We start from the raw sequence: 25,364 nt of genomic DNA, 5'->3' as shown, positions 1-25,364 counted from the left end.
CATTTGAAATTGTTTCCAGGAAAGCTGAAGTCGAGATGGAGTGGACCGTTCGCAGTCACTCAGACATTTTCTCATGGTGCTCTTTAATTGGAAAACTCGAAAGGAGAGCGTTTTAAGGTGAATGGTCACCATTGCAAACCATACTTTCGTTTGATACTGTCATGTAGGGACAATTCCATGCTTAAGTGTAGCGGGGGGGGGATTAGGTGTGATGTTTAATTAATTACAGCAGTCTTTTCTTTTGAATTTCTCTGTTCTAGGCAAAGTTTTTGCAGAAATTGTGTGAACTATACTCAGTATTAATGGTGTTAACCTTTTTGAGAGTCAATGAAAGAATGCTACTCATGCTATTTTAGGACATATCAAGTTAAAGGAATTTAGGGTGAATTTACTAAGTTGTAATGTAAAGTGCATAAATTTAGGAAGTCAATTTGGTGTGTATGATACTTTTGAGATGTGGATTAATGGGTAATTCAGCAAGGTAGCTGATGAATGAAATTACATTTACTCCTTTGGATGCTACTCATTGCAACTGTAATGGAAGTCACCTTATTTAATTCTGAGACATGATTTAAGGTTAATTAAATTAAAATGTGTCTACTCCAATGTTTTTGGTTGCTTAGTAACCGGGAATCTTCATCACAAATATCGATTTTCGCGTAAAACGATGACTGAGAATAAGAGTATGCAAAATTCTATGTTTATTATATGTTGAGTAACTAGGTGCATTCGTTACCCACATTTGTATTTGTGTCAAAAGGCATATTAATAACTTAGGAAATAATAAAATGCCCCACAAGTGGTGTGTTGAAAAGCTTAAGTGTGGGGGTTCTTGCAAAAAAAAAAAAAGGAAAGGGGGGCTGACCTCAATGATCTCATGTGTTTGTTGGTGACTCAATTTTATTTAGTTGGTAAAATCCATGGCATTTGAATTTGCATTTGTAATTTCATTTGTTGACAATCTAGTTGAGTTGCTTATTATGAAGTGTTTATATACTCGTATTGATGTCTCTTGAATTTTTTGAATTTACATTGTAAGTTGGTGATTCATCCTGGATTTAGTTGACTTGTGTGCTCTTAACTAAAACATGGGCAGTGCATTAGTGAGACTCTTGTGATTAACATAGTGAACTGATCATAGTTGTATTTAATTTGATTTTTGCAAAGATTTTGCTTGACTCGTGTCTTTGTTACTTGGCGACAAGTAACAATTCAAGTGTGGGGGGATTTGATGAGAATGAAAATATCATATTTTTATCCCTTAATTTGTAGTCTTTTATACTTATTTAGTGCCTAAATAGACTCATTATTCTTATATTTCGATTTAGGACACGAAATGAGGCGTTAAGTGGAAAATAAGGCTAATCGGGTAATTCTGGACAGTTTCGGCACCGTGTGGTAATTTGGGCATAATGCTCTCATCTAGACTCCGATTGAGATGATTCAAGATGCATTGGAAAGATAAGGCAAAGTTATACAACTTTCATGTTTTTAGTTTTGATAGATACGGACTTTATCAAAGTCAAAATTGGGCCCGAATTATCTGCAACCGGACTGCTGACGTGCTGGAGCAATTCCTTAGCTTGCAAGTTTTCATCCGGGAATTCACCACTCTTTCACTTACACGAGAATAGAGTCTTATCTGAGAAGAAGGACATAAAAAAAGGAGAAAAATAGGAGATAAGGGTTCGAACCCCTGAAAGAAAATTGAAGAAGAAGGACTGCTGGAGAGAAGAGAAGGCTGCTGAAAGTGAATTGGAGAAGGATCACAGCAAGGAAATTGAAGATTGATTGCAAAGATTCATAAGTTATCTTCCTCTTTGGTTCTGCAATTTGGTAACCTAGATTAGATTAGGGTTCTTGAGGTTTCTCTATTGACTCTTTCTTCTTTCTTTCTTTTATGCAAACCATAATTAGTTTTAATTTTGATTTATAATTAAACTTGAGCAGATCTGATTGAGTGTGTTTTATTCTTGGGATTCTTGATTAGGGTTTCAATTTATAGAATACTCTTGGCTGAACCGTTCTTGCATCTTGGATTACTTGAATTGCTTGAGAAAGAGTTTAGGTAATTAGATCATCTAATCAAGAAACGTATTGCATGCATCTTAGACATAATTTGCATGGTTCGGTTGGCAATCATTCATACCTGAATTGATGACCTGCGAATTCTTTGTTCTTAATGCATCTTTGGTGATTAAATTTCTGATAGAGATATAGGAATTGTCATTCAGAGATAGAGTGGGCTGCGCTCGAGAGAGGCTGCTCATAAATTAGGGTTTCGCCAACCCAAGATTGAATTCACATCGGTTGGACAGCTTCAAGATCCGTTTGCTAAATCGGTTCTGTCAATGCTTGTATGCAGTACTCTTCGTATCATTGAAAGTGGTTTTATCCGAAATTAATTAGGGTAGTTTGCTTGTTTTTAATTACATCATGAGTGGGTAGGTTTCTATTGTTAGGGATTAATACTTGATCATGCATTGATTTTCAGTCATTAGTAAAATCGATGAGGTTCTTGCTATATTGTGTTATTTGTGCTGATTACTTATCATTGATTGATCACCATGGATTCGTTCCTTAATCAAGATTATGCATCGAGAGATGATAATCGAGGTGGAACTAATAACACTTGTTCGACCAATAATTAGGTAGAGATATCATTTGTTGGTAGGATTTCCTTATTGGTGTATTAACAGATGGTGTTTATGCAAAGAGGATTTCGATTGAGAGAATGGGAATTCCTTGATTGTAATTCCATTTAATTAAACATAGGTTTAACTAATCGACTATTGAGAAAGATTGACTAGTGCTTTTAGGAAACACCTTGGAATATAACAGCCCTCGTGAGATTTTATTAGTATTGAATCTTGATGATCGTGATAGGATTAATCCCTAGCAACTTTGTTATTGATTTCGTTTAAGTTCTTATTTTTGTCATTTAATTTCCTTAATCAGTAGTGCTAGTATAAATTCCTTAATTCACAACCCAATTGATTATTGCTTTAAACAAGTTGAGAAGAAATTAATAGGTGGCTAAATAATTCATTCATTGTGGGAACGATTCTGTACTCCTTACTATATTACTTGCACGGCTCCGTACTCTTGCGGATAGCGATCAGGACTGAATAGTAAAAACCCCTTTTTTAATAGCACCATCTCCATATCCAACCAGGTAATGCAAAAATGGCATTTTTGTTGCCAATTGGCACAACTTGCCATGCCATGTGAAGGATCACATGGACCTATTAACATGCCACATGAGGTGAATCCTTTCATATTCAATATATGACATTAGAATTCGGTTAAATAATCATCAATTGTATTTAAATATAGTATATATTAGAATTGACCCCTTCTTTTCTGCTTGAAGCATTTGGAATTGGCATATGCTTGTTATTTGAGGCTATTTATAGTTGAAACGAGCATACCTTAAGAAAATATAAGAGGTTATTTTGTCAAAACATCAAATTGGCTTTCTTACTCTAGGGGTTAAAGTATAAATCATTTTACTTGAAAGTGACTCATATGCCATGTGACAATAGAATATTTCACCAATATGCATTGATCAATCCAAAACATGTTTTGAGTTCGTGATGGTAACAAACACAATCCTAATGGGTTTGTGTGGTGGCTGAGATGCGCAGGGCCTTAGATAAATAAAGAGACGTGTTCATTTATTTAAAGCAATTATATATTGTTAAATATTTGAAAAGCATTTAAATTGATAATCCAAAAAATCATAATTTAAATTGTTAGTACATAATTTTGTGATATATTTTGTAAAAATATGAAATTATTTTTATGTTTTTAATAAATATTTTAAAGTTATTATATTATTTTATTAGAATATTTAAATAATTCTTAAATTTTTTAATCCAAACTTTTTTTAGATAGATATAGATAAAAAGTAGGGGAGAGGATAAATAGGAATTAAAGATAATTTTGGAGAAAGTGGGGGATAGTGGGAAAGGTAGTTTAGGAGAAATTTTAGGAGAAGAGATTATTTAGGTTATTGGGAAAGTGCATCTCATTGGTTGTTTAAAAGGTTAAATAAATGCATTTCAAAAAAAGGAGAAAATTTCTTGACCACTTTGTTTTAATATATACTAGCGGGGACCCATGCGATGCACAGGATTTGGTAAAAAAGGTTAAATAATGCATTTATAAATGCTCCTAATTAGATACTGTAATTAATAATATTAATTAATTAATACTGTTAAATATTAAAATATTTGAAAAATAATGCAATTATAAATACTTCTAATTAAATACTGTAATCAATAATGTTAATTAATTAATACTGTATTTTTATAATACTGTATTACAATAACAAATTAATATTATATTGTTGTTATAATAATACTATATTTAACTAAATACAAAAATACTGCAATTAATTAAATATATATTATATTAATTAATATTGTATTTATTAGTTAAATGAAATACTGTATGTAGTTAAGAGTAATTTAACATTAATTAACAGTAATTAAATTACATTTTACAATAATTAACAGTTATTAATTAAATGAAATACTGTATTATTCTAACAATGTTTATTATTATTATTATTATTACTATTATTATTATTATTATTATTATTATTATTATTATGTTTTTACGGATATAAAATTGCAACAACAGATTGATAATAGCAAAATAAAATTTAATTACACATCAATCACATAAATAACATAAATATTTCAAACATTTTCAAATAGATGGCAAAAGAAAAATAATCTACACCATTTTCAAATAAATAAACCAAGCATTTTAAACACAAAATGTTTATAAATAAATGCTTTAATTAATATTGTTAATTAAATAATACTATTAATTGTGAAAATACTGTAATTATGAAAAAATACTATTAATTAATAAAACTGTTTTTCAATAAATACTGTAATTATTAAATTACTGTATTTATTTAAACTACATTAATTTTTAGAAGTTATCATATTTTCAGAAATATATTGGTAATTTCTTTGCTAAAACTAATTAAATGTAATTTTTTGGTAAAAAACAACATAATTAAATTAATAAAAATAATTACTCACCCTTAAAAAATAATAAAATGATTAACATTTAATAAAAAATAAATAATCAATAAAAATTAATGGTTACTAATTAATAATTAATAATATTGAACTAACACGAATAAAAAATAATTAAATACATAATAATTGATAATAATTACTAAAAATAATTAATAAATAACATAATTAAATTAATAAAAATAATAATTAATCACTATTAAAAAATAATAAAATGATTTAAATTTAATAAAAATGAAAATAATTAATAAAAATTAATGGTTACTAATTAATAATTTAAAGTCAAATAACATTAAAAATTTTGAATAAATTCCATGTTTGATTAATAAAATCAAATAACACTAAAAAATCAAATAACCGACACGTAAGCAGCAACGAGCCACGTACAAAGAGGAGAAGCAATAGAGGAGGCTGCCATTGGAGAAGTAGATACCAACCCAGAAGATCAAACCAAAACCTAGATTGATCAAAGAAGAAACTCGGAGCCTTAGTACTCAAGGAAATCCAATCTAGGCCAAGAAAAACGCCGCCTCCATTGATGAGAAGGGATAAGTTTTTCTGGGCTTCTCAACACGAATAAATTTGTAATGTTCACTCTGATGGGAAACCAGAAGTAGAAGAGAAATAGAAGCTCTCATCGATTTGAAGCCATCTCAAATGCCCAACATTGGTGAATCTGAGCCGTGTTAGTAGAAGAACGACAAGTGCTCAATGAGCAAGAAAAAAATAAACTCACCTTCGCTGCTGCTTCAATGCTTGATAGGCGATTGATTGAAACCCTAAAATATAGAGAAAATGACGAGAGCTTGCATTTGCAACCACGAAATAGAAAAATGAGCAGAGAAAGTGGATTTGAGACATACCTGGAGTAGAGCTTCGTAGGTGCATTGCTTGTCTTCCTCGATAGAGAAGAACACGAATGTTTTAGGGTTGGGTTTAAAATGGGGCATAACGTGTCATTTCCAAAACAAGGTTGGGGTGTTTTTGTCTTTTGGCCACACCTGAAATGCGTTTATGTGCGTTAAGGGCCGGGCCAACCTCTTTGGATTTTAGATATGAAAAAGCATTTCAGATGCAATACAAACGAGACTGGCATCTGAAAAGTAAATATTTCAGACTTTAGATCTCTAAAAGAGTTATCAAACAGAGTCTGAATTAGAGATAATTTAAGAGATAAATGGGAGTTAGAGATAATTTAGGAGATAAGTAGGAATTAGAGACAATTTAGGAGGAAGTGGGGGAAAGTGGTGTCACTTGGCTAAACATTAGAAAAGCAAATCCCTCTTTCTTTATGATTGTTAGAAATAGTTAAGCATATGTTATTTCCTTATTGGTTTAATAGGTATTTATGTGCAATTAAAAAAAAGGAAAAAGAAAAAAGAAAACAGAAAATTAGAATGGGGGTTTCCTGCAAGGAGAGCTATGTTGACATGGCATGACCCATTTTAATATATCTATATATCTATATATATAGATGCTCGGGTCCAAATCGGTTCAGAACATGCTAGACTCGGTTCTGACTCGACAATAATTGGGATAATTTCACAGGATTTATTAAACGATTTTTTTGTTAAATAAAAAAAATAAATAAATTTATACATAATCATTGAAAATACATCTATCACAAAAACAATAAATAATTACTGAAATACAATAAATATTAACTTTAGTATATACAATTATATAATAAATACAGATTAAGAGTTTAAAAGTATTATTAATAAATATTAATTTTTTTGAAAGTTATTTTATTGAATTATTACTTGATATAAGTGAAATTAGTTATTTACAATATTATGTTATAATTATTTTTCTACTTTTCAGATTTTTTGTTTAAATTTATTACAAAATTTCTTTCTTTTAACTATTTAAAATCTAGTTATGGTAAATATTTTTTGTTATCTAAAATATTTTTTATTTAAATACTTAAATAATATGTAAAATATTTAAATTTAAAATATTAATTATTTATTGAATTTAATTATACATAAAATTATAATTTATGTTATTATTACAAAATTTCATTATTAATTTTCTAATATATTAAATTATTATTAATTTGAATATTATGTTATAATTATTTTTCTACTTTGATGAAATTTTTTAAATTTATTACACAATTCCGTTACTTTAACTATTTAAAATCTAGATATGATAAATATTTAAATAATCTATACAATATTTAATATTTTTTTGTTATTTGAATTTTATTTATTTAAAGCTATTACATATTTTTAAATATCTAAAAACATTTAAATTGATAATCTAGAAAAACATAATTTAAATTGTTAGTACATAATTTTGTGATATATTTTGTAAAAATATAAAAATATTTTTTGTGTTTTTAATAAATATTTTAAAGTTATTAGATAATTTTATTAGAATATTTAAATAATTCTTAAATTTTTTATCCAAACTTTCTTTAGATAGATATAGATAAAAAGTAGGGGAGAGGATAAATAGGAATTAGATGTAATTTAGGAGAGGAACTCTATACTAAATTAGATATAATTTTGGAGATAAATAGGAATTAGTGATAACTTAATAGATAAATAGGAATTAGAGATAATTTTGGAGAAAGTGGGGGAGATAGTTTAGGAGAAAATTTAGCAAAAGAGATTATTTAGGTTATTGGGAAAGCGCATCTCATTGGTTGTTTAAAAAATGACATGGAATAAAAAAAAAATTCAGAAAAGGAGAAAATTTCTTGACCGCTTTGTTTTAATATATATATATATATATATGTATATATATATACGTGCGATGCACGGGATTTATTAAGTGAAAACTAAATAATAGAAAGGGTCATTTACTAAAATACCCTTATAGTTTCATGGATTTACTAAAATCTACCCTATAGATAGCATTTCACTAAAACACCACTTATAATTTGCAATGGATTTAATCAATCTTCCATTAGATGATGGTGAAAATGACAGTGTTGACCCTAATGTTCATTTAAATAAATTTAATCAAAGGAAAATAAAAATAAAAATACCATTTTTGCCCTTAATAAGACACGTGCAACCACTCTATTAGCTATATTTGGTCAATTTTGTGTTTCTGTACAAGAAAAGTGTTAAGGGTATTTTTGGAATAAAAAATCATGGGCCTAATGGCAAAACAAGCACTCCTTAATGAAAGGTTGATTAAGTAAATAAGTTGTAAAGTATATGGTGTATTCTAGTAAATGACCCTAATAGAAACACATAAGAGTAAATGGTTGTTTTATATTTTCAACTTTTTAAATAATTAATAATTATTCATATTTTATATACTACTTTTAATAATTTTTTTATAATACAAAAATAACAATAATTAATTTTAGTTAGATTTATTTAATCAAACTGATGAAACTGACCAACCTGATCAACTCGACCCGAGATGGTCAATTTTCTAGTATTTTAGGTTCGCTTTGGTTCAAAAATTTCTCAATTTGACCAAGTTGGATCAGTTTCACTTTGGCCTTTTGTAAACCGACCAAAATCAAACTACCTAACCATGGATATATATTAATATTTTTATATTTTAAATATATTTTTTAATATGAAAAAGTGGGAAATTTTCCATATTTCTTAGTCTAAAGTGTTTTAATCATAAATCTAATTTTAAATTTATTTTTTAATGATTACACTATAATTTTTAAATTAAATAAAATTTTTAACTTTAAATCTTTTGAACCGACTAACCAAACCAAAAATCGACCCAAACCAATACAACTTGAGTGGGTCGATTTTCACAAAAGGTCAGTCGTTTTTAGTTGACCAACTCCCCAACCTGACCAGGTCAATTTGGTTAGCCAAATAGCACATCCGAATTGAACCAATTAATGAGCACTTATAGTTTTAGCTAAATTAATAGTCTCATCTCTGATAAATAATAATAGTTTAATCTCCAATAATTATGGAAAATTTATAGCGAAAATACATAATTATTGAATTTATAATGATAATTAAAAATACAATAATTACAAAAATACAATAAGTACTAAAAATATATTAACTTAGTCAATAAATATTATAATCTCAAATAATAGTTGATCTCTAATAAATATTAATCAATAAGTTATAATAAAAATACAATAAGTACAATATATTAAATTTAAAAATTTTAATAATAGTAGTTTAATCTCCAATAATTATTGAAAGTTTTTTGTTAAATAACGAAACAAAATAAATTTATACATAATCACTGAAAATATATTTATCACAAAAAACAATAAATAATTAATAAATACAATAAATGTTAATTTTAGTATATATAATTATATAATAAATACAGATTAAGAGTTTAAAATTATTATTATTATTAATAAATTATAATTTTTTTAAAAGTTATTTTCTTGAATTAGTATTTGATATAAGTGAAATTAGTTATTTACAATATTATAAAAATATTAAATTATTATTAATTTCAATATTATGTTATAGTTATTTTTCTACTTTTATAAATTTTTAAATTTATTACATAATTTTTTTATTTTAACTATTGAAAATCTAGTTATGTTAAATATTTTGCTATTTAAAATATTTAGTTATTTAAATACTTAAATAATATGTAAAATATTTAAATTTTAAAATATTAATTATTTATTGAATTTAATTACACATAAAAGCATAATTTATACCATATATACTATTATTACATAATTTCATTATTAATTTTGTGATATATTATATTATTATTAATTTCAATATTATGATATAATTATTTTTTACTTTGAAGATATTTTTTTTAATTTATTACATAAATTCGTTATTTAAAATATTTAAAATCTGGTTATGATAAATATTTAGTTATTTAAATATTTAAATAATCTATACAATATTTAATATTTTTTTGTTATTTGAATTTTATTTATTTAAATCTATTACATATTGTTAAATATCTGAAAATCATTTAAATTGATAATCTAGAAAAACATAATTTAAATTGTTAGTACATAATTTTGTGATATATTTTGTAAAAATATAAAAATCTTTTTTGTGTTTTTAATAAATATTTTAAAGTTATTAGATAATTTTGTTAGAATATTTAAATAATTCTTAAATTTTTTATCCAAACTTTCTTTAGATAGATGTAGATAAAAAGTAGGGGAGAGGATAAATAGGAATTAGATATAATTTAGGAGAGGAACTTTATACTAAATTAGATATAATTTTGGAGATAAATAGGAATTAGTGATAATTTAATAGATAAATAGGAATTAGAGATAATTTTGGAGAAAGTGGGGGAGATAGTTTAGGAGAAAATTTAGGAGAAGAGATTATTTAGGTTATTGGGAAAGCACATCTCATTGGTTGTTTAAAAAATGACATGGAATAAAAAAAATAAAAAATTCAAAAAAAGAAGAAAATTTCTTGACCGTTTTCTTATATATATATAAAGAGAGAGAGAGAGATGGCAGTCAGAACTGTTTATGGGTTGTTTGGTTTCCTGCAGAAATATTAATTTGGTTGTCTCCAAATTTATGTGTTAACAAGTTTCATAAGTCATAAACCTTTAATATTTGTTATTTTGTGTCTATTTTGATGTAAAATGGTTTTAAATTCAAATATAATCTAGAACAATTTCATGCAATTATAATTCAAAATGCAACATCACTGTCTCTATTGGCCACTGCATTTAGAGATGGCAATTTTATCTGTACCCATGGGGCCCCGCCTTGCCCCAATCGGAGCAGGTTCGGAGAACCCTGAAACTATGGGGATCAAGGATGGGGTAGAGATGGTATTTGTCCATTCTGCTCTGACCCCGATCCCGGCTTCAAATTTATCCCGACTATATTACATAACATAATATATATAAAAATATTAATATATGTTAATATATATTAAATTATAGGACAAAAGACTTAATTAATACCCTAAGTTTTCATAAATTGATTTAAATGTACCGTAATTTTTTCAAATAGAGACTTAAATATACCTTGTGGGTTGATCCCATTAGAGTTAAACATACTTTCCATTAGTGAAACATCACATGTGAACTTATTGAAAATATTGAAAATCCTTTTTCTGCCCTTATTGCATCAAATTTACATCTCTTCCCCATGAGACCTCAAGCTATTAAGAGGATTGATTACTAGATTCCCAACACCTGTGTCCTTAATGAAATCCAAGACAGTTTTTGAATTATCTAAAGGCCTAGTTCCCTTACCACTGAAATCTCCTTGAAAGTAAATCAATCTAAACAAATTAAAAATAACAGGGTGTCTTGGTTGGAAAATCGTCAGATTTGCTTTGGCATTTGCAGTGAGTATTGAAGATTCAACGGACGTTAATGTGATTCAAAACAAATTATATTGGTTGAGAAATAGTTTTAGATGCCATTTCTTTTCGAGGAATTCTATCTTAAACTAGCAGTCATGACCCTGGATAATCTCGTCTTTTTCCAAAATGGAAGGAAAAACTAGCGAAAGGTATATATACTTTGAAAATTTGACCCAAAATGAAGGGCAAAAGGTCATAAAAATAAGAAATAGTTCTAAATAGGTTTCAAAAAGATAAAAAAAATAAATTTGTAAGTATACAAATAAAAATAATCAGGACAAGACGGGAAAAATTTGCGATCTCTATTCCCACAGGAATGGGGATAAGATTAGGATTTATAATCCTGCTGGGATTCGGGGCGGTTTGGGGTTGGGCATGGGACAGGCAAAACCCGGCCTCGCTGTGCCCCGTTTCCATTCCTACTGTAGTACACTGGTAATATGGCTAGTTGGGACTCCAGATCTCCTGCTCACAAGATGATGTTCTCCATGTTTGATTGTGATGTTATGTGGGTATATGTTGGCAAAATTCTTGTGGAAAGGAGATTTGGACTCATTGATTGGAACATCTTAGGAGAGTTTTGTTGGTAAGAGATCTGATCTCCAATAAAACACGAACATACCAGCCTTCTTACTTTTACTTAAAACAAATTCAAGCATCGCATAACGCTGATGTGTAATGTATTGGCATTTCATTTTGTTCCCATGCAGACAAAATTTTGTCCCCAACTCTCCGTAATACCATGAACTGAAAAATGAATGAAAGCCTGCGCTATCATGGGAAGAGTTTTGACCAATCAAAACTCACCGATGAATTTTGATAAATAACATTGATTGGCTATCACATTTATGATTCCAGTTGACTGGTCAAAAATTTTTAGATGCTATATCTTTCCCAAATCATAGTGGAATTATAAAATTATATAAAAAATAAACACAAATTTAAGGTTTTTTTTATTCTATAATAATATATCAATAGAGTGGCAGCTAGCAACTATATTGATATTTACAAAAGTAAGTTTTGTTTTATCTGTGCATCAAACATTGGAGGAAGCTTCATTTTAATGTTTCTCCTAACAATTGAGCATTTATTCACTGTTCCGCTGATGTGGCACCTAATGATGCCTAGTGGCACCTAATTGTCAATAAACAGTTTATCAAGTACTTTTCACTATTTTGAAGACAAATCAAGTACAAATTAATGTTTATTTAATAAATGAAACTATACCAAACACTAGGGCTGTTCACGGGTCAAGTTGGGTCGGTTTACTAGTCGGTTTGAGTCGGGTAACTTGACATATAAACCGAAACCAACCCAGTGTTAAGCAAAACCGACCTGGTCGGTTTGAGTTGGTTTGGGTCAGTTTCGGTTCTAAGTTCATCCCTGTGATAAAATCTTGCTAATTTTAAAAACAGTCATAAATTGAACATCATTTCAGCCATCTCCTATGATAAAATTTAAATGAAAATTTAATCACAAAAGTTGTTCATTAATCACTATTCACTAATCCAAAGTTTCTTGCAACCATTCAAAAACTAGGTGGCCTAATGGGCTTTGGAACTTCATGTTTGAACTAGGAATTAAGTCGGTTCGGTTCGGTTCGGGTCGGTTTCGATTTTCTTGTGTGAAAACTGAAACCGACCTGAACTATCGGTTTAGGAATTTGCACAACCCAAAACCGCCCCATACTGATGAAAACCCGGCCGACTTGGGTTGGATCGGTCCGGGTTGGTCGGGTTGTGCCTGCTTATGAACAGCCCTAACAAACACATACCATATATCTCATATCATAAAAAGAAAAAAAAAGAAAAGAAAAAGAATATTTATCTCATCACCATTATTGAATTTATAGATAATTAAAATGACCCAAAAGACACAACAGTACAGGGGCGGAGACGGGGTGGGGGAGGGGAGCCATAGGCCCCTATGCCTTCAAAATTCTCAAGTTTTACTTGTATTTTAGCCCTTGTTCCTAACTTTTGGTCCCCTATCCATGTTTTATAGATTTTGACCCCTCAATAAAAAATCCTAGCTCAGCCCTGCAACAATACAAATTAAATGTCGTAAAAACCAGCTAGAAATGCCTTGTGCCCAACACCGACGCCCATGGCATGATCTAGTCCTCGCCAAGATCTTGCTATATATGTCTCTCATTTCTCAACATAGTGGCATTGGTGATGGTGGTATCAGACTCTCATTCACACTGGAACCATTCTTCACTTTGAAAGCTGTGTTCATACCCCAGCTAGCATGCCGATCAAAATGACAATGCATGAACACACTCCTGCAAAACATCACAATCATCCAAAACCATTAGTAGCTAATTAATTAATTAGGGGTTTATCTAACCGCCGGCCGGTTGAGTCCATAGGTTGGTCTTTCCGTCGACAGAATTAGTTTGATCGTGCAATAGATATATATACACAACAGAAACTTACCAGGATTATCTGCTCGGAATCTGACTGCAGCCCATCCATTCTTAGGGACAGAGACGGTGTTTATCAGTGGTGGATCAACTATGTTGTAGCTAGAAGGGTCGGTGACGTTGTTAAAATTTCCAGAACCGCTTCCAAGAAAATAGAAGCTATACCCATGTAAGTGCATTGGATGATTCTCCGGCCCGTTCAAGTTGGTCCCTTGGAACACAACCTCCACCGTAGTGTTGTAGTCTAGAACCGTCACCTTAGTACCCTGAGTCGCTGTCAGAAGACTCGACGGCAGATTGTCGCCCGTATAGTTAAAAGGATAAGGTGGCTCACTGGGGAAATCCGTTGTGTAAACCCCAGAAATCGATTTGTAGTAAGCTTCTAATATGTCGATTGATGGGTTCACGAAACTTTGGTTGTTCAAGCTTGAAGAGAGTCTTGTTCCGCTGGGGCCTAAGCAGGTGCTTCCTGACTCACAGGGCAATGTGCTTACAGTAATCGTTGTATAGATACGGAGATCGTAATCCTTTGGGACGTCGATTGGATGTTCAGCGGTTGCCAAGCTTCTGAACTGTTTGGTGAAGCTGTCTGCTGTGTCGGTGTCGTTGTGGGCGGGGAGGGATGGCATCACCGGAGACGATGAATTGGTGTAGTTTTTATATGTTAAAATGGCCGTGCCGGTAGTGGTGTCGTAGGGAACATTGCCACTGGCGTAAACTGTTACGGCCATGTAATACCGAGCCGGAGTCTGATCGGCTGTTAGAATGGCGTCCATGGTCTGTCCGGGAGCTATCATGATGGTTTCGGTGGTAATGGGTTTGATGTAGGCTCCATCAGATCCCACAACAGTGAGGTTATGTTGAGCTACTTTGAAGAACATCTCTTCATTCATTCCGGCATTGATAATTCGAAGTAGATATCTCATTCCCTCCTCCACAATCATCTCAAATGTTCCTGACGATGAATTGATGATGAGCACACCATGCATCAATTTAATTAATTAATTACCTATATAGATGGTCACGGACTCATGGACATGGACTCTAATCTGATGCCCAGCTACCTGGATTTGCGCATGAATAGGTTTCTTTGTAGAGATCCCCCGGTAATCCGTTAATGGTGTGAGCATTTGACTTGTTTGGTTCTCCTCCGGTTTTAAGGGCATCTTCAATAATCTCCATCACGTCTCCGTTGTACCAATTTCCTACACATACAAACAAAACAAGGATGATTGGGTCAAAAATAATTAAGTGGGTTCTCAATATGGCAAAACTTCAACTTGAACCTGGTCCAACCTGACTCAGGTTAACTCCGGCCACTAGGGTTAAAACCTATATGTTCAGGTTATGGCTGATTTTCAACTCTATCCCCCTAAAGCAACCTTCATATAACTGATCAGTGGGGTAAAGCTAGTTTAGCCGGACGAGTTAGACCTGCTCAACCCGGTCGGCCCAACTTCATAACTGATTTTTTTAATAGAATTAATAGGGCCCAATAGGGAGTATCTATAAAAGTAGAATAGGTGTGGTTGGTTTATGGAATTTTCATTAGATTAAAATACTCCATCTTTAATGTTTGAATCAAAGGAGCAATGGTAAATATGTAATTTTGTTTTTTCTCAATTAATGCTCATTAGGAAATGACTCTTCTTTTTCATTTAATGCTTATTACAAAAAAAACACAAAACGCCATTCTTTTTGTTCATAATTATAAAACAAGTCAATGACAAAAATTTTATTTAACATTCTCATTTAATGCTTGTTAGGGAAAATACACAAAAATCATTCTTTTTGTTCAATAATTAGAAAACATACTATGGTAATTGCTAAAACTTCCCTTGAAGTTTTTGACCGTTGCATAAACTTTTGGTAATTATAATCACCTCTCCTAAATTTTTTGACACAATTGCAAGTAAACCCCCTTTGTAAAATCCTCTAACAAGAGACATGAAAATGTCCAAAATACCCATGTAATTAATATTGAGGCTGGTTTGTACATAAAAAAAAAAACACTATAAATGTTATGAACAACAAAAAAAGAGCTTAAAGTTGCAATTTTACCTTTGAGAAATTGATATGAAGGGCAAATTTGAAAAATACATCAATTCCAAAAAAGAGATTAGAAGGGATTGGGGTAGTGATTGATATGAAGAAAAAAATTGGAAAATAAACATTTTGTTCAAAAGTAACTACATGGGTATTTTGGACATTTTTGTGCTTTTTGTTTTAAGATTCTAATAGAGGGTCTACTTGCAACTGTTCCGAAAAGTTCATGAGAGGTGATTGCATTTACCAAATGTTAGGGGGGTTCAGCAATGATCAAAAATTTTACGGGAGGTTTTAGTAATTTACCCTTTCATTTATTTAAATTAAAAAAATAAATAAAAACCTGAAAGTATATCTTACTTATGTTCTCAATAGTCAATGTTGGGCCACATTAACTACTATGAAGAGACTTCCAACTTGCAAATGGATGAACAATTTATTCTTTAAACTATTTTCTTATTTTTTTATTTTTTTTCATTAGTTCAGTTCTTGATTATTAAGGTAGCAGATGGTTTTATCTTCTTTATTCCCACCATACAGTGGGTTAATTTTTCATTTCCGTTATCGTAAAGTCCGCATCATTGGTTGTCAAGATATCTACATGAATAAGTGATATTTTTAAAAGTTGAAGGAGTTGAAGTTGGATTTATCATATAGAAGTTAATTCTTGCAAAGGTAATGAGAATTCAAATAAAATTCTGATGAAGGTAAGTGATAAAAATTATTAATTTTATTAATGAACTATAATAAATAAGAATAATAAGATTTTTATTAATTCTCGTTACCTTTTCAAGAATTCTATTTAGACATATCTTTATATTTTTGAACCATAATAAATATGATAAGTAAAAATAATTTTTGAAAATATAGAAATATAAAAATAATTATAAAAAGTTTTAAAAATATACTATCTACTATCATGATCACATTATTTCATGTATACATACCGAGTATAATGGGTACTTCTTGATGAGGATTGTCGAAAGGATAGCTGGTTCCGTTCTTAGGGTAAATCATGATAGCCCCATGGACTGTGTCTCGAGACCAGTCGCTATGTGCATGCCACCATATGGTCCCTTCCTCATCAGAGAAAATAAGCTGGTAAGTGAAATTTGCTCCTGGTTGGATTGGGCACTGAGCCACGTACTCTGGCCCATCTGACCATGGATTCCTTGGCTGTTTCAGTCCGTGCCTGTGAGCATGACAAAAAATAGTGCTACTCTCAGAAGAAAGGATCTGCTAGGTTAGTTAAGTGGGGAACTGATTAATAACTGTCTATTTTGATAAAGCTATCTACAGACTATATAGAGGGAATAAATAATGAATCAAGGACAAAAGTAGGTCAGCATGTTTGTTCTATATGTCTATGGAACAGACTAATTAATATATATGGTTACTGTATGAGTTAGACAGAAAAAGTTTTGCACTCATGCACTGGTTATTGAGTAGGTAGTAAGTAGTAGGCATAAGGCAGCTGATGAATCGATTTGTTGGCAAAAGTTCCAAATTGTGCAAATAGTTGTGGTGGGCACGATGCCATTAATGATGTCTAATGTTTATAATTAAATCAGCATTTGGATTTGATGGAGATTGGAGATGTTCATTGCTCATGTTTGGACATCACATCATCTGTTTTAATAATTTGATTTTAAAATAATTAAAAATAGGGGTTTTTATCAATAATCATGATTAGAGTTTGACAAAAAAATTCATGTCAGTTATCCATCTAATACAATTCTTCTCCTTTATCCTTTATATATGGGAACATCCGTCACGATCTCTTTTATTTTAATTTGGAAGACAGTGATTAACATGAGATTTGATTTCAAGTCTCTAGGCTCTCTACAACCAATAAAGTCAATTGGCATTATGGTTTTCAAACTGCTGTTGATTGGGATGATTGGACCATTTTGCTCGGGAATCATCTAGGCAACTGGTTTTGTTTTACTTTAAACCTGATCTTTGACCAAAAATTATTGAAAAAGTCAACAATCTGTTGATGTAGACAGTTGAACCATCGATCCATTCAAAGGTTTTTGACTATTTTTTATTTTTAATTATTTTTTATATATTTTTAATTTATTTATCAAAATGGACCATTCATTTGAACTGGACGATCGGACCATCGACCCAAAAACCAGTGGCCAAAACAATTCCATTTCCGGATCGTTTTATAAAACCATAATTGTCACCTTTTTAAACCAAATATTCGAGTGAAACTTTGTCATTATAGATCTGCCTGATTGAGGATACTTTTATGTTCTCGGCATCGGCATCTGTCGTAAACACTGCATTTGTAACAGGCTGTATAACCAATCATGAATAACCAATCATGAATAAACACACCAGTGTTCCACAGACTCACATCACAGTAATCCAGAATCCATTTTACAGGTAAAAAAATATCTGTATACAGTATCAAATTAAATTATAGATGTAAAAATGAAGGTCCAAAATACCTGTATATGATAACAAATGAATTACATTTTCTTTTACTTTTTTTTTTGTCGGACTCATTTTCTCTATAGCCCGAGATTTTTTTACTACATGATACCAGAAGAGCTTTGATCAATCGAAGCCCATTTGTGAATATTTTGATGAATACCATTTAATTTATTAATACATTTTTGATACCGATTAATTGGTCATAAGTTTTTCGAATATGATATCTTTCTGGTATCATAATTAAACCTAATAAATAAATAACCAATAGAAGAGACTCCATAACCCTTTTAACTTTTGTGTATTTTGTAATTATTATCAGTCATATTCCTTTTTTTTTGTTAATCTTTTTTGAAGGGCTACACAACGGGGGATAGCCCATCTCCCAATCCCTCAATCCATAACCCCCAACCTAGGTGATGGAGGGATTTGACCTCAAATCTCCACTACGAACAGCCCGAGACCTTACCAACCAGCTGGTTGGCACCTTGTAGAGTCGTATTTCTAATTGCTTTTGTGGCCACAAAATTAAGGCTCAGTTTGGAAAGAGTGCAAATACAAAACATGTATAATACAAATATATACAAAAAATACGAAATAAAAAATTTTGCACTCTACGTATTTGTATTTGTACTGCTTAAAACTGAGCCTAAAGAGCTATCAAAATTCGAAAGCATTGGGGCTTCCATCTGATGCCAATCATGTGTGAGCTTTGTCTAGTTAAGCTCAATGTCTATTTTTTTTTCTTCCTACTATACTTTTCTATGATAATAACTCTTTTTTTTTTTACCTAAGCAAAAGTATATTAATTATTTAACATTAGTACAACATCAGATCATTAATGTGAGCCTTGCATATTATATTTACAGGCATTAAATCTTAACTTCATTATTAAAGAAGTCAAAGACTTAAACTATTCTTTATGAAACAGACATTACCAGAGGTTGAAACTTGAAAGCAAGAGACATTTGCACCAAAACACTCCTGCATGTGTCTGCCAATTTTAATAATTAATTTGTCCAACTAGCAGATATATCCTCTATTTAATTAGTCAGGTCTAAGTATTACAGCTTAATTTTCGTGCAAAGATAAACAAAAAAGACAAAGAAGAAGAGGAAAGTCTAGGCATACCAGTGAAGAGTGATATTATAAGTTGCTTGGTTTACAACGTTAATAATGGCGGTATCTCCTTTGTAGACATGCAGCTCTGGCCCAGGAAACATGCCGTTCACCGTCAAGATAGGCTTGGTATAACACAATCGAGTGTAGTTTGTTTCTGTCAACTACAACAACACAACAATTAATCAGCATATTCCTGATCAGTCACAGCAGTAAGAACATAAGCAGCAGCAGTGATAGTAATAATAAGAAAGAGAAAAAAAAAATGATTTCCTAAATCGGTCTCTTGTCAAATTCCAGATCTGATCACATCATCCCTGTCTCCAACTTGTAGTGATTTCCTGAATTAATATTAACAATAGAAAATTCAACCATAAGCCAGGATCAAGTTTATTTCAGGGTCTTCTGGATTAATTTTGGTCCTTGACAGTAGGGCAGGGCTACCAACCCAGCAGTTCAGTCAGTTAGGCCTTTATATATATATATGAACTCTAGCTATCACCACTGGCCCAATAACCTGTTACTCAGTTTAATTTTGCTATGACAAAACATGAGGTTAGGTTGGTGAATGGGGTATATATTGTGGAGAGAGAGAGAGAGATGGGGGTATTCTTTGAGCTTTTGGCCCAGCAGAAGTTGATCAACTGTGAGATACAGAGAGTCGACACAGTCTGCTCCCCAAGGCCAATCAAGAGATGGCGTCCTCCATGGAAGAGAGGCTTTTATCTTCACGCGATAAAAGCGTTGAAATATGACTGTATTTTGTTTGATCTATCTATCATCCGTGGCAGGAAACAGGAGGGAATATGGATGAGCAACGTAATTTGGTTGTTCTGCAGGTTCGCCAGTCTGGGATAGACAACCCTGCACATACAGCCCAGATTGTCAAATTTAGACGTACAGCTAAATTTTTTCCAGACTGCAGCAGGATTGGTAAGCGACAGTGAAGGTGCATCATTCCAACAGAGACTGGAAATGAAAGAACATCAAGATAGCTGGGCTGTGAAATGTGAATCGATCTCGACTCATTCATTAGTCTCTCACAGCTGCAACTAATAGAATTTAGAGGTGGATGTGTAGGGCCTGAGAAGAGAAGCCCACCTCTCTCTCATCTCTGGCTGAAATAATGAAATGCGATGGGGTGGTGGCGGACACTGGGGTAGGGCCGTAGGGGCTCTAATCCGGCTTTATGAGTAATTAGCAAGTAATCCATGGACCATGGCTGCTGCTTCTAACTAGAAGATGAAAGCAGCTGGGTTGGGACTTGGGAAGACGCCCCATCGATCGATCCAGATCACCAATATATAATTCTAAAATCAGCTGGACAACCAAAGATCTAATTACTTACGACCCAATCGTGCCGATAAACCGTGCCGGCAGCCATGCAAAGCAACCCATCAAATAAAAGAAACCCCAAAATCTCCAACAATAACTCCTTCCTCCTTGATCCCATCTCTCTCTCTCTCTCTCTCACACACACACACACAATGAAACCTCTTCCCTTCTCAGCTTCTCTTCTGGTGGTCATTTCACCATTCTCGGGTGGCTTTTATAGAAGTTTGAGATTCAGCCCATGTAATAATTAATGCGAGATTTACATTTATCTCATCACATGCAGGTTGGAGAAAAAGAGAAGTAGACGACATTCACTTTTGTCTTGATCCTGTACGAAACTAATTGAAATCCACGTTTCTGTTCTTCGTGTTATATTCCTATTGCGTTTTCTTCCATCTTCGTGTTATTTGTGTGAGTGCCGTTCTTCTTTTTAAATTCAACAAAATGAGTTTTATTTCTCCATATGGAATTAACCTCTAACACCAATCCAGATGCACCAGATCTCCTAGACTTAAGGTCCTGTGCTAGGAATTACAGTAACGACTGAGAATTCATCAAAATTCGTCCATTGGGTTTTGAGTAGCAAGCCTGATCATCACATTTAACTGTTACGTTGTCCCTTTATTTTCTCTAATTATTTGGAAAAACTAGATGGAATATATATTCAACCAACTGAGCCTGCTTTGTGCACTTCTTTCTCAAAGTTGAATACAATATATTTCTGAGGGCTGCTGCATTTTCTTTTTCCTGCATTTACTGCAATAAGCAATCAATATGTGCCAAGTGTCCTCACTCCCATATATATATGTACTGTCTACTGACTTTATTTATTGGGTTTCTGCTAATATCACTAAAGAGTAATGTTTTTATAAAATAATTAAAATAAGATAATTTTTTTGGAAAAATATAAAAAAAAGGGCAGTCGCACAGTTCATCATCTTTCTCAACGGATCAACGTGTCCCGACAGTGAAAGCAAACGAAAATGCAGGCCATGAAGGATACCGTCTCAAACATTGCCGACTCGGCCATGGTCGGGGTGGACAAGATCAAAGAGCAGGTTTGTTTGTTCCTTTTTCTATCTATGCCGTCTGATCGATAGGAAATGCGGCCATTGCCGGGGAATAAACGTCACACAAAGAACAGGAGAATGCCGACTGCGTTTCAAATGCCAAATTTGTGTGGCGCGTTTCAAACGCCACACGGGAGGAGAATGCCGTGCTGGGTGAGTCGGTTTAAACGCCACACAAAGAGCAGGTTCGTTTGTTGCTGGGTGATAGTAACAGAGGAGGCAGTGGTAGAAACGCAGGCAACACCGGTTTGGCGTCTGGAGACGACAGCCTAAGTGCTGGGTTTACAGAGAATGAAGCCAACGCGGGCTGGTCAAATACGGGAGGAGAATGCCGCGTATTTGTTCTGTTAGGCCTTGTCACTGCAGCTTTAAAGCTCAAAATGAACAGTACGACTATCTTTTTTTGATATATTTTTTTTAAAGTTTATTTTATTTTAATTATTTTATAAAAATATTATTTTTTATTGATATTGAAGACAAAAAGTTGCCTTTATCTGCTATAAACCCTTATTTATGGGAAGATTTTGTTTAAACTAAAGTCTATAACCATAAATACCTAATTGCTAACCTGGTTTGATATTCTTTAGGTTGTATTTGGTTGATTAGCAAACTTGGAATGGTATAGAAAGTAAATTTCATTGAATCGAGACAGATTTAGGCAAAAGTCTATGTTACATCCACTGCACCATAGAGTAAAACCTAATTTAATTGAATGTGATGATAAGTATTATAAAGTATACTTTGTAAAAAATGAATCAATGAAAAGTAAATATAGTTTTAACGATTGATTGAGATTTAGACTTGCCGTGCATCCAATATCAGTTAATGGAGTTATTAAAAAAATGTTAATGAATGCACAGTACTTGAACTCTTAGATTTAAAACATTTATTTGTTTGGACCCCAAATCTCAGGTACAACCAGCCATACACCTTACTAATTGTGTCAGTTGGCACCTTCGTTTAATAGGTTAGTTATGGCTTTAAAATGTCTTTGAATAGAGAGATAAGGCAATTGGCAAATGGCAATTAATATGCTGAGTTAGTTTGGGAGTTAAAGAGGCAGAAAAAACACAAACAGTCAAAGCCACATGTTGATCAAATATCGTATTGATATATGGAGATTTATTGAAAATTATTATATTTTTTAAAAATTTATTACATTTGTGTATTTATAGAGATTTATTGAAAATTATTTTAAATTGCTATTAAATATTTATTTTTATTAGGTAGTTTATTAACAAAATTGCACTAATTTATCTTTTATTTTCCAATATAAATTAATTAATAATTTTATTTTCCAACATTATAATGTTGTATTCTCTCATATGCATTCAGTTATTAACTATAATAATAGAGATAACTAAAATTTTATACTTTTTGATAATTAAATATAATTCTCAATTTTATAGAAATTAGTTAAAGAGTTTTGTATTTCTATAAAACATTGTTAATTAACATGAATATAACAGATCAATAGTATTTACCCAAAATACTTTAAAAAGTCCAGATGAGTTAATTAATAACAATATTTATTAATATTTGGTAATTTACTAATTGTACTAATAAGAATATTTAATTTTTGGTAATTTACTAACCATATTTATTAAGCTTTGGTAATAACACTATTTAATACTCATTGAATATGAGTTGGATTAAATATTAACCGTACTTAACTATTTATTAATTGATATGAATATTTTAAATATTGAGAAAGAGTGGATATAGATTGGGGGATGAGATTTTAGGAATTAATTAGGGAGTGGGGTAACATGATAAGTTTCTAATGGATTAGAGGAGATACCTTAGAAAAGAGATTCTATGAATATTTTTAGATAATTGGGTTGGGAATGGTGACATGACTTAATGGGAGTAATGGAAAGGGGAGAGGAGAGAGAGTCAAGGAGAAATGGAGAAAGAAGAGGTACGACCCGACCTGGTCACGGGTCGGGTTGGGTTGGTTTATAGGGGTTTTTCCAACCGACCCGACCTGGTCGGGTTACATGAGGTGGAAACCGAAACCGACCCACTGATAGGCAAAACCGACCTGGTCGGTTTGAGTCGGGTTGGGTTGGTTTGGGTCGGTTTCGGTTTTGCTCTTGTACAAAAATGATAGAGAAGCCTAGAACTAGGACAACTAATTCTAATTGTAATTGCCTAATGGGTTGCCTATTTGGTGTAAAAGACTATAGAAATTAGGATAGATACAATTTAGTTAAGTAAGAACTAGAAGATAGGGTTGTTCTAGTTCTAGTAGAAGACTAGTTAAGTAGGAAACTAGGAACTACCGAACTAGAAAACTAATTGGTTCGGTTTGGTTCGGGTCGGTTTCGGTTTTCACATAAGAAAACCGAAACCGACCCGATATATCGATTTATTATTTTGCCCAACCCGAAATCGATCAGTGCTGATGAAAACCCGGCCGACTCGAGTTGGGTCAGTTCGGGTTGGTCGGGTTGGGCCTTCTTGTGAACAGCCCTAATTTTACCCCAGAATTGTTATTTTCTCAAAAATTATTAATTTGATTAGCAAACCACTGATCTGGTCGAATCATTCAATGGTTTGATCGGTTTTTGTTTTTTTAATTTCTTTTTTAAATTTTGTCAAAATGGACCTTCATTTGGTTTGAATAATCGGACCGTTTGACCCTGGGATCAGAACCATTTGTTGTCCGATTCGATTTTAAAAACCTTGATATGCATGCAATTTTCAAAAATATGTTTATTTTGTATTTCATCGAAGTAGTCGTTTTAATATACAACTCTGAAAATTCCTTTCAATTTGCATGCATGCAAATTCCTATTTATGATAGGTGACTAGGTTGAAATAGATAGAATTGAAAGGCGCTAGAGGCGAATCCAATAGTGTTTTAGTTTTAGAGGTAAAAGACTACTGATCCAATGTGGCACATCGTAACAAGGAAGAGAAGTCATCGGTTGAGCATGTGAGAATATAAGTACGAATTAGTAACTATCCTTGCATGGTTTTGCACCGGAGCTGTTACATATGCTTCTTTGTACATGATATATGATTACGTGTCATATATCAAATCCATCTCATTAATAAAGCTTTGGAAAAATTTCCTATTATTATCCTGTATTTTGGGTATAGTGTCATTTTGGTTTTCGACAATTTAGTATTCGAACTTTTAAAATGTGTCAATCCAATGCTTACTATTAACTAACCTATTAATCAATCGTTAAGTGGTATTTTAAAAGACACAAATGCTCTTCGAGTGTCATCTAATTCTCTTTATCAACCATCTAAACATTGACAAAAAATGAATATTCCTAAATCCTTGCCTCTTCTATTTAAGAAAGTTGGGGTCACGTCTCAGTGGTCATTCTAATGACCCCAACTTTCTTAAATAGAAGAGGCCAGGATTTGGGATTGTGTTTAATTTTTTATCAACGTTTAATTTGATGGTTGATAAAGAAAATTAGATGATACTCGAAGGGCATTTATGTCTTTTCAAATTCCACTTAACAGTTAATTAACAATAGATATTAAATTGACATGTTTTGAAAGTTTGAGTACTCAATTATCGCATTTTAAAGTTGAGAGACCAAAGTAACACTTAATATTGCAGGTTGTATCTGCA

At 31.8% G+C, this 25,364-nt stretch overlaps 1 protein-coding gene across 1 annotated transcript; it reads right to left on the bottom strand.

Annotated features, from left to right (window-relative positions):
• Nucleotides 1-13,486: 13,486 nt before the first annotated feature.
• Nucleotides 13,487-20,814, bottom strand: LOC104585604 (laccase-14-like). The gene is made up of 6 exons (XM_088903815.1): nt 20,710-20,814; nt 19,374-19,525; nt 16,748-16,992; nt 14,819-14,959; nt 13,764-14,709; nt 13,487-13,610 (listed from the first exon to the last, which is right to left on the bottom strand). The coding sequence occupies exons 1-6, from the start codon at nt 20,812-20,814 to the stop codon at nt 13,487-13,489; spliced, it is 1,713 nt and encodes a 570-aa protein (XP_088759941.1).
• Nucleotides 20,815-25,364: the final 4,550 nt, after the last annotated feature.

Source organism: Nelumbo nucifera, chromosome 4 (genome assembly GCF_055504915.1).
Source record: "Nelumbo nucifera cultivar China Antique chromosome 4, China Antique-T2T, whole genome shotgun sequence".
Taxonomy (NCBI): domain Eukaryota; kingdom Viridiplantae; phylum Streptophyta; class Magnoliopsida; order Proteales; family Nelumbonaceae; genus Nelumbo; species Nelumbo nucifera.
The sequence above is the reverse complement of the archived record's forward strand: the minus strand, read 5'-3'. Positions and strand labels throughout refer to the sequence as shown.